General features: G+C 47.4%; 2 protein-coding genes across 4 annotated transcripts; one reads left to right on the top strand and one right to left on the bottom strand.

Moving 5' to 3' along the window:
• The first annotated feature begins 1,059 nt into the window (after positions 1–1,059).
• Positions 1,060–4,851, top strand: LOC123156376 (non-structural maintenance of chromosomes element 4 homolog A). Its single transcript, XM_044574510.1, has 7 exons — positions 1,060–1,368; positions 1,504–1,584; positions 1,960–2,200; positions 2,284–2,377; positions 3,346–3,559; positions 3,653–3,744; positions 4,101–4,851. The coding sequence occupies exons 1-7, from the start codon at positions 1,218–1,220 to the stop codon at positions 4,626–4,628; spliced, it is 1,401 nt and encodes a 466-aa protein (XP_044430445.1). The 5' UTR covers positions 1,060–1,217; the 3' UTR covers positions 4,629–4,851.
• Positions 4,852–5,373: 522 nt separating this feature from the next.
• Positions 5,374–8,562, bottom strand: LOC123156377 (zinc finger CCCH domain-containing protein 44). Of its 3 annotated transcripts, none has more exons than XM_044574512.1 (3): positions 8,271–8,562; positions 7,571–7,631; positions 5,374–6,369 (listed from the first exon to the last, which is right to left on the bottom strand). In XM_044574512.1, the coding sequence occupies exons 1-3, from the start codon at positions 8,338–8,340 to the stop codon at positions 5,601–5,603; spliced, it is 900 nt and encodes a 299-aa protein (XP_044430447.1). In that variant the 5' UTR covers positions 8,341–8,562; the 3' UTR covers positions 5,374–5,600. The 3 variants fall into 3 exon arrangements, with proteins under 3 accessions (XP_044430447.1, XP_044430446.1, XP_044430448.1); XM_044574511.1 differs by having other exon boundaries at positions 7,571–7,634; positions 8,271–8,524; XM_044574513.1 differs by lacking the exon at positions 7,571–7,631 and having other exon boundaries at positions 8,271–8,529.
• Between the last annotated feature and the right edge of the window lie 932 nt (positions 8,563–9,494).

Here is a 9,494-nt window from a genome sequence, read left to right as displayed (position 1 = left end):
CATCCGTTTAGATATCTATAAGGTTGGTGGGCCATTTTGTCGTAACCAATAAGTGGGTGCATGATTAATTTGTCGTAATCAGTAAGTGTGTGCATGACTACTTTGTCGCAACCAATAAGTGTTTGTGTGATTTAAACCCTCACCCTCGTGGCAACTGAATGTCCAATGGACATGTGAACACCCACCTCATGCTTTGGCTTCTAGCCACTCTCATCAACCGCGAAAAGTATCACCGAGGAAGACCAGGGGCACCGCGTGAGGGGGGGGGGGGACTGACACATAGGGAAGGAGCCGAGGTGCGTGCGTTCCGAGATCTTAATTACTCGCCGAACAACCTTATTCTAGGTAAAATTTACAGAGTATCTGGAGCGGCGAGCGGCCATATGCACCCGAACCAAGGGAGTAGCATATAACACGAGTATCTTTGAACCTAACTTCATCGTGTCGACTGAACAAAACATGAACTCACGGACCTCTTCAGATTTGGTGCTCTTTCCCCACAAATGCAAATCCATTTTATTGCCTCACCCCTCCAAATCCGGCATGCACCATCAAAGGCCTCGAGGCAAGTGCAGCGCAGCCGAACCGCAAGCGATGGCGGGGCGAAAATTTCGGCTGTCTCAAAAAGATTTACCGCGAGCGCCGAGCCGCAGCGGTAAAACACGATGAAAAAGCCCAGAACCCCGGCGCGCGAGCGGGCGGGAACCCCGTGCCCGTCCTCTACACCACCGAGCTTAACCCGCCCCATACACCATGTCCACGAGCCGCAGTCTCACTGACACCCCGGCCCACGTCGCCCGCGCGCGAGCATGGCTCACCTGGACCCGCCCCCGCCGCGCGACTCAAATTTTCACCGGACGCGATTCACCCCCACGCCCGGGATACCCCCTGCCCCGAATCCGGACGGGACTCCACCCTCGCGCCGAACCACACCACGCCACTGACGCGCGGGCCCAGAAGAGGCCAAGCCCCACATGCAGCGGCGCGTGTGGCGGTTCCTCGCGTGCGTGCGTGCGTCGCGGAGCTGGTTCGGCTTCAAATACCCTCAAATACCCAACCTCTCCTCCTTCTCCGGTTCCTTCCCTTGTACTCACAACACCACTCCCGAAATCCTCAAAACCCCTTCCACCGCCGCTGCTCCCCTTCGCTCTCGTATTTGGATATTCCCCTCTCGGTTCGAAGCACCAGGGTAGGGTAGGGTTTCTTCGACCGCGGCGATGGCGGAGGGGGTAGCGGAGGAGGGCCGCCGGGCCGAGGAGGCGGAGCCGGTGACCCCGGCGGCGGCGGCGGCAGCGGCGGGGTCCCAGGGGCTCGAGGACCGGCGTCTGCTGCGGTCGCGGTACCTCGCCGTCAAGAGCCAGATCAACGGTACGGGGGGGGGGGGGGGGGGGCACCCGCGCGCCTGCGCCGGCGGTGGCGCTGGTTTCGCCTTGCTGTTTTGGGGAGTTTTTCTGTGCCGTTTTACAGTTTAGCCCGGGGTTTAATGTGCTGTGTTTCGTGCAGACGAGAAGGACGAAATGGCGAGCGCGGACTCCGTCAAGTTCCAGTCCGTCATCTCGCAGGTGGAGACCCTGCACCTCCATGGTATGCACGATCGCTCGCGCGCCCAGGCGTCGTTTTTTGAAATTTGCTTCCACAGTTTGGACGAGGCGTAATGTGTGGTTAGGTGAAGTTTCATGCCTTTTTATGTTTTAGCCGTGTGTGGGGTCTCCTGTTAGCAAAACTGTGATGCATCTGTGCTGCTCTGCTACTCTGTGTTTGCTCCTGTGATAAACATGCTTTTGCCTTAGGAAACGCATATTTGACATTTAAATTCAATAAATCGACAACGCAGAAGAAAATAATAGTAGTACTTAATATTTTCTTCTCCGCCATATGCTCTGTTACTACTCTGTTGCAATTTTGCTGTTGGCGAATGCTATTTACTAAAAACTGATCAATTGTGCCTTCATGCTGTAGTTCACAATCCCAGGGAGCAGGTAGCTGATGCAGAGGCATTGCTGGACATTGCCAGCAGTTTGGCGGCGTCTGTAAGGTCCCAGTCAGCACTAGGAATCACGCCTTCTCATTTAGTTGCTGCACTCCTCAACAAGTTTGGGGTGCAAGGGGATGCCGATGGCGAGGGTGCCTCGTTGAGATGGTCTGATGTTGGGCTTGCTGCGTCTCATGTCTTCATGGCTGTGCCTGGATGCTGCACCATGTAAGGCATCTAATATTTTTTTCCATTGATGTCTGCCTTACAAATTTCAACTGACTAATTATGTATGGCTACTATTCTGACAGGTTTGGTCCCATGACGACAGAAGTGAAGCCACGGAGAACACATACCAGTAGAAGGAGGACTGCCAGGCCGAGTAGAAATGATTGCACTGAACAGGTGTGTGTATCATCTTGATGCTAAACCGAGTCATCTATGTTTTCTGTTTGGTGCTTGAAAGATGCACTCTATAGCAGTTGATATTGACTAAATTGCTACACTTAGTCATATTTATTTGGTGATTGCTGCCAATTTACTGCAGAAGTATACTCTTCTTTGATTATGTAAGGTGGGGTTTACTATTGTAAACTCCAATATATGCACATTGATGTATAAGTGAATTGCATAATTGAGTGTTATTTGGGCATGTTTCCTTTAACTAATTTGTTTTGTTCTCCTTTCCATTGCAATATGCAATTTTAGTGTAATTGCTACTGGTTTCCATCTTGTGAAGCAAGTGGCAGGTTCATACTTTATTGGCTATTCATTCCCTAGTTAATCTTACTGTAAATATATACATGTTACATAGCCTAGCAGTCAGTGTGGTTACTGAACTACTACAAACCTTTTACATTGCACTTGTTGATCTTTTGTGATAGAGATGGTGGTTGCATCTTAATGTCACAGCAGCATTCTGCTATATTTCATCACACAATAAACCTTTTTTTAACATGTTACCATCAGTAGTAATTGCCTTCAAGTATCAAAATTGTTTAGCTCATTTATTTAGTAAAATGGATGTTTGGCCATCTTCATTTTGTATTCTGTTGTACCAAGACTAGTTGTTGCACCTCTGGTCACATGAATAGTTTCTTTGTTCTGCTATAGCTGTATCACTGTATGTAAATGCAAGTAGTCTATGTTTAGCTCATCTAACTGAATCTGCTGTCTGGTCTATAATTATCAAATTCATTTAGCTCATAATTCATAAATGGATGTTTGGCAAGATCAGTTTGTATTTAATTTTGTATTCTGTTATCCCAAGATCAGTTTGTGATTGTCATTTTGTATTGTGTCATCCCATGATCAGTTTTTGCAAGATCAATGTCTAATAACATGTTGACCTATTCTGCCTTATTATTATGCAGCTTGCAGATCCAGAGACAACAACGACTGATACAGACAGGAACATGGCTGCTCTGTTTAATGTTCTGAGGAAGAAGAAAAAAGCAAGACTCGAAAACCTTGTTTTGAACAGAATGTCCTTTGCCCAAACGGTGGAGAACATATTTGCTTTGTCATTCCTAGTTAAAGATGGCAGAGTGGAAATGAATGTGAATGACGATGGCCATCATATCCTCTGTAAGGGTTTTGTTGCTTTATTGCTCTTTTGTTGGTGTTGTTTCATGTATATCCTGTTGTGTATATCTAATATTATTTTATCAACTGGAACAGCTCCAAGAAATGCACCTGCTGCTGGTGCAATTGCCTCAGGAGAAGTGAAATACAGCCATTTTGTCTTCAGATACGATTTTAATGACTGGCAGGTACTACCCACATCATTGATTGCCATTTTCACAATCAAGTGCTGATCATGTACTGTTCACATAATCTTTTTGGGAGGTTCTGCAAGATAATGCAGTTTTCACCATCATCACAAGTTATAAATTCATTATTACAAGTCTTACATTACAGTTTATCAAACACACTAGACCAGTACCGTAAACCAACCGTATGACAAAATGGTGTGAATTAAATGCTAATCATTTTTCATGGATTATCACTCAAACCAAACATATTCTTCTGTACTTGGGGTGAATGCTGGGAAGGTGAATTTACATGGCTAATCCATCTACTTGCCATGCACTCCAATCTAATCAATCTGTTTTACATTTGCTCCTAGCTCATGAAAGGGATCGTCGCGGAGGGGGAAGAACTGATGCTGCACAGGCCGCCTTCTCTCAGCACGTCTGGAGGAAATACCCAGGCGGAGATGCCTTCTCGCAGCACGCCTGGAGGAAATCCCAAGGTGGAGATGCCTGCACACAGCACGCCGGGAGGCAACGAGGATCCTGCGACACCTGCGCATGGCATGTCCGGGGAAAACAACGAGCCTGAGATGCACGCGCACACAACTTCAATCAGGAAGCACTGCAGGAACCGGGGCCTGGTCACACAAGCGCGGCAAGACGAGGCGACAGCCATGGACAATACGCAGGGAGCCATGGAGGATAAGCAGCAGGCGGATGCGCAGGATGAGGCGATCCGCACGGTGGTCAAGCGGGAGGACATGGAGATGGGCAAGGACAGGCCGGAGATGGTCCAGACGTACAAGCGCAAGCGATCTGATCGCCATCCACCCGCCGGCGGCCACCGTGCACATGCGTCTTGCGGTTCCTTTGGTGTCGGTAAAGAGTTTACCCGGCTCTAGCTCTAGCTTTATCCGACTAACCTAGCTCTAGCTTTTGAGAGGACTTTTGTAGGGGTGGGCAAGTCCAGAGGTATGATTTGGATGCTGTGTAAAGTAGTCTGGGTTAGAGAAATGTTGATCAGTGTTATGAGTTTGCAGTGTTGGTTTACTGCTGCATTTGTAAGCAGTTCTCTTGAGCTACCTGGCTCGTTATACAGCTCTTATGCTTTCAGCTGCTTGATTACTAAGGGTGTTCCATCTCAAACTGACCAAGAACATCCAGTGAAAGATATACTTGTACTAGAGCAAGCGGCAATTATCACTCGTATGGACAAAGGGGAACAATTTACGCCATGGCAAGAACCCAATTGGGTTCAGCAACTTACTTTCTGGCAGCACCACGTTCGGGTGAGGCGAACTGAATGTTGGAGGCATCCAGTTCCTGGCAACTGTTAGGGTTATCCACTCTTTTGAAAGTCTTCTTAAACGAGATTGGATGGTGACTGGACGCTGTGGCTAGATGATGCTCCGGATCAACAATCTTATTGTATCCAAACCGAATGTACTAGCTCTTGTTCATTGTCAAAAATTAAAGGAAAAAAAAAATACCAAGGATGTTCGGTCCCAGACTGACCAAGAACATCGCATGAAAGATACTCAAGTTTGGTTGATTCTATAACTCGCTGGAAATAGAATCACTAAATTTGCCATATTAAAATGCCTTAGAAACAGTACAAAAATTGGATGCGGAGCAGAGAGACAAAAAGACAGGCAATACACTAAACCTATAATAAACCTCAAAAGCAAATCCATTCTCGGATATCTATCAGTTACAGCGAGCTGATCACACCGAAGCCATGGCAGTATCTCCCAATCAATCAACAACAGGCTTATGCAACTCAACACGACCATGGGTGAATGGCCTCGGATTTGGAGCTCAGGCTTTACTAATCACTATTAATCATGAAAAGCGATGGAAAAAAAAAGCATCTCTCAAGCCGCAGCCGACTTGCGCAGTTCACTCTCACCATGGGCGAAGTGGCATCTGTCTCCAAATGTGCAAGAGCCTTTGGTGAAGTTGTCACACAGCTTGGTCTTGAAGTTGCTTCCCCCACCACCACCCGCAGGCCCCCTCCCTGGGTTCTTTGCTTGAGGAGGGGCGTTACCGCCAATGCGGAGAATCAGCTCTTTCACCATTGCACTTGCATGGTTGACCTGATCAAACGACCCCTCAAGCTCAATGTTTTTATGGTTGGGGTCTGCCTCGTTATCCCGGATGGCCAGCTTGGCCCCAGTCATTCGGGATATGTGCTTCGTGTTGACTCCACCCTTCCCAATAATGGCACCAGCAAGGGATGCATCAACACTGATCTTGGCTGTGGCCGAAGCGCCAAAGGTTGAGGGAGGGACCATGTCTGGGCCAGGCATCGGTGGGGGCTGAAAGTGACCGTTGGGTCTTGGTCCCATTGGAGGTGCCATTGAGTTGTTCAACAGCATGGGCTTTCCGAGCTCCCTCTCTCCATGAGCAAAATGACACTTGTTCCCCCATTTACAACCTTCTGCTGTGTTAAACTTGTTACACAAGCGAGTCTTCAAGCTGGGTGTAGGTGGCCCATCAGGAACACCAGGTCCCATGGGCATTCTTCCTTGAGGAGCTGAAACAGCTGGACCACCCAAGTTGGTCATCTTTGAAACAGCCTGGTGACCTCCAGGGAAGTTATGGAGAAAATGGCAACTCGATCCAAAGGGACAACCAGCAGTGCTGCACACAGAGAGAGTATCACATAAGCAAGCAAACTTACACAACAATCTAAAAACTGCAACGACTGATGTTTCATAATGCAGCCAATACTGACAAAAAAGATCATGATCTACTTAGTTGAATAAGATGACAGTATTATTTATTAACTAATGATCTAGTGGATGAAAATAAGTACAATATACGACATCCATTGTTTTGCAAGGGCTGCTTGATGTAGATGCCGCCAAACATAATCACTACTATGGGACACTTAGATTCTACATTTGATGTGTAGTGTACAGACGACACTTAGATCCTACTTTCGGTGAGTACACACATTATCACTACTATGTGGACAACCACAGATGCTTCATTATATACTCCCTCCGTCCGGAAATACTTGTCATCAAAATGAATAAAATGAGATGTATCTAGACGTATTTTAGTTCTAGATACGTCCCTTTTATCGATTTTGATGACAAGTATTTTCGGACGGAGGGAGTATCTACTAATGTCAATTTTTATGGTATAAATATATGGAACATCAAAATAGAAGCAAAAACAAAATGAAATTTCTTAGAATGATAAGATGAGTACACTTTAGAAATTGTCGTGAGCTATTCTACTTCCATGATACCTGATTACCTCTACATAATGAACACACATTGTAACTTATAACAAAACCAAAGATAGCTTAACATCTTCCATAGATTAAATACCATTATACAATGGAAATTATAAATATATAAATAAAAATATCTTTGCAAGTAGGTATGGCATTGGTACTAGATAGTCAAAACATCCATGAGTGATACTGGATTATCAACGAACTAGATGAAATAATTTCATGATGAACACTCAATTGCTCCCCATTAACATGTTCAATCTTCTTATCTTGGTTTCTGCAGGTGAATCTGTGCCATTGTGTTACTGACTGATTTTCCATCTGAAAGCAAGTTACATATCCTTATAATTCTTGTTGCATTCTTCCAATTTTCACAACGATATACACACCGGCTGTACTAATTTTACTCCACTGGGTATTCATTCTTAAGCTTGAGTTAGATGAGAAACCTGTAGTAGAACCTTGCTTGACCCATTCGTTAGCATCAACAACAACTTTTAGCAATATAGCAGAATTTTAATGAAAAATAACAGCAAATTGCATAATAACAATAATAGATGTTACCAGGTGGGAGTTGATTTTAGGTTGGATTATAACCTGAAAAATTTGGTGCATGGCTTCGATTTGCTTCCTACACCCGTTTGAACCGACTCCGATTCTGCTACACCAAATTTATTACTTGCACCAGTTAATACCGTGTTGATTTTACTAAAATCTTGGCACTTGTAAGAAAACATATACTAACAATTTAATAGCACAGAGCATATTGTAATAAAAACACAACGCTGGAATTAACTCCAGTACCCCAAGCAGAGCTATGCCAATGATTTAAATTAGGAGTATCCGTGCTATATTTCTGCTTTGGGCACTGGATGCCAACGTCAGCGTGGCTTGTAATTAACACAACAGAACATTTAAGAAAGGATCCTGTCTACCAGAATAGTACTCCTAGCCCAGATCCTGCTAATAATTTGCCCCAACCCCCTCCCCCGGGAAAAAAGCAAACGAATCACATCTCCAGATCTTTGGAAGCAAAAAAACAAAAACAAATCCCCGCAAGAACCTATACGGCAGCAAGCGGCAAGCCCCTTCAATAGAGACCGCGGAAATTTTTCAGACTCGCCACAAGCTCCTAGCAGCCCCCAATCTCCCCGTCCCATCCACCAACCAAAACGGGCTTCTCGCCACCCACGCAACGAAGCGAACTAGCGCTTCCCAGATCCGGCAAAGGAACAGGAACGAAAACCCTAAGGAACCCCATCCAGAAAACAGGAGCGGCGAGAACGAGGCTGCTCACCTCTGGCGCGCTTGACGGCAGCGCCGCCGTTGGTGCCCTCCGGCACGGCCCTCTTGCGGCCCGCGTCCATGGCGAGCTCGGGGGAAGGGCGATGCGGGGTCGACGTCGGCGGCGGCGCGTGAAACCCTAGGCTAGGGTTTCTCTCTCGCGGGGGCGGCGTCGGTATAGAGAGAGAGAGAGAGAGAGGAGGAGGCAGCACGGGGCCTCACAACCGGAGAAGATGGGGTGTCGCGCTGGGGCAAAGGTTTAGTTTGGCACGTGGCGTTTTTAACGGTGCGCTCTGGTAAGAGATCTCGAGGAGTCTGGGCAGGATTCTGGCTGGAGATCGGAGCTGGAGCCAGTTTTTGTCTCTTTTTTTTTTCCTATCTCGGAGCACCGTGAAATTTGCTAACCATTGGATCCACGATCCAACGCTGCAGGTGCGTTCGTAGCATGGGAGCTGGAACCAGCTTTTGTCTCATTCCTTAGCCTCCCGTATAACTTTAATCTTAACAATATTTTTAAAAACTACTGGTAACTCTATGTAAACTAATATAAGAGGACAGTAAAACTTTAGATAGTTAGAGCACATGCAGCCGGGCGCCCCAAACTGGCCTCAAACGGCCGCGCAGGCAGCCCGGTCACGAAATTTCGACTCACACGAGCGCCTTAAATGGGGCTCAAACGCTTAGGCTGACCGACACCCCTCATATCCAACTTAATTATGGGGTAGATATGAGCCGTCCGGGTGCGCCCGCACACATCGGATTGGCGTCAGGGTCCCACGCGGAATCGTTCAAAAACCCAACGGTTTGACAAACGTCTCCTCCGGCGGGGTGTGAACGCCGCGTGGCACCAGTCCGGCTCGCCGCCCAAGGCCAAATCCGGCTATTTAAGCCGACCGACGTCCCCCGACCCTAGCCTATCCACTTCCTTCCTCACTGTGCCACTAGCTCGAGCCCATCCGCCTCCTCTCTCTTTCTCTTTCTTTCTCTCTCTTTCTCTTTCTCTCTCTCTCCCTCTCTCTCTGGCCCTCTTCCCACGCTCTCCGATTTCGCCATGGTCCGGAGGAAGATAACCACCTACGCCATGCTCACGCCGGAGCGTTGGTGCGAGATCCAGCAGAAAATTCGGGCAAGGTGCGCAACCCACATCGTTGTTGGGCTACCTCCAGACCCGCCGGAGCCGGAGGAGGAGGAGCGGGCGGAGGAGGAGGGAGAGGAGCAACAACCGGAGCAGGACATG

Source organism: Triticum aestivum, chromosome 7B, assembly GCF_018294505.1.
Source record: "Triticum aestivum cultivar Chinese Spring chromosome 7B, IWGSC CS RefSeq v2.1, whole genome shotgun sequence".
In the NCBI taxonomy this organism is placed as follows: Eukaryota; Viridiplantae; Streptophyta; class Magnoliopsida; order Poales; family Poaceae; genus Triticum; species Triticum aestivum.
Note: the sequence above shows the minus strand (reverse complement) of the source record. Positions and strands in the feature narration are given on the sequence as shown.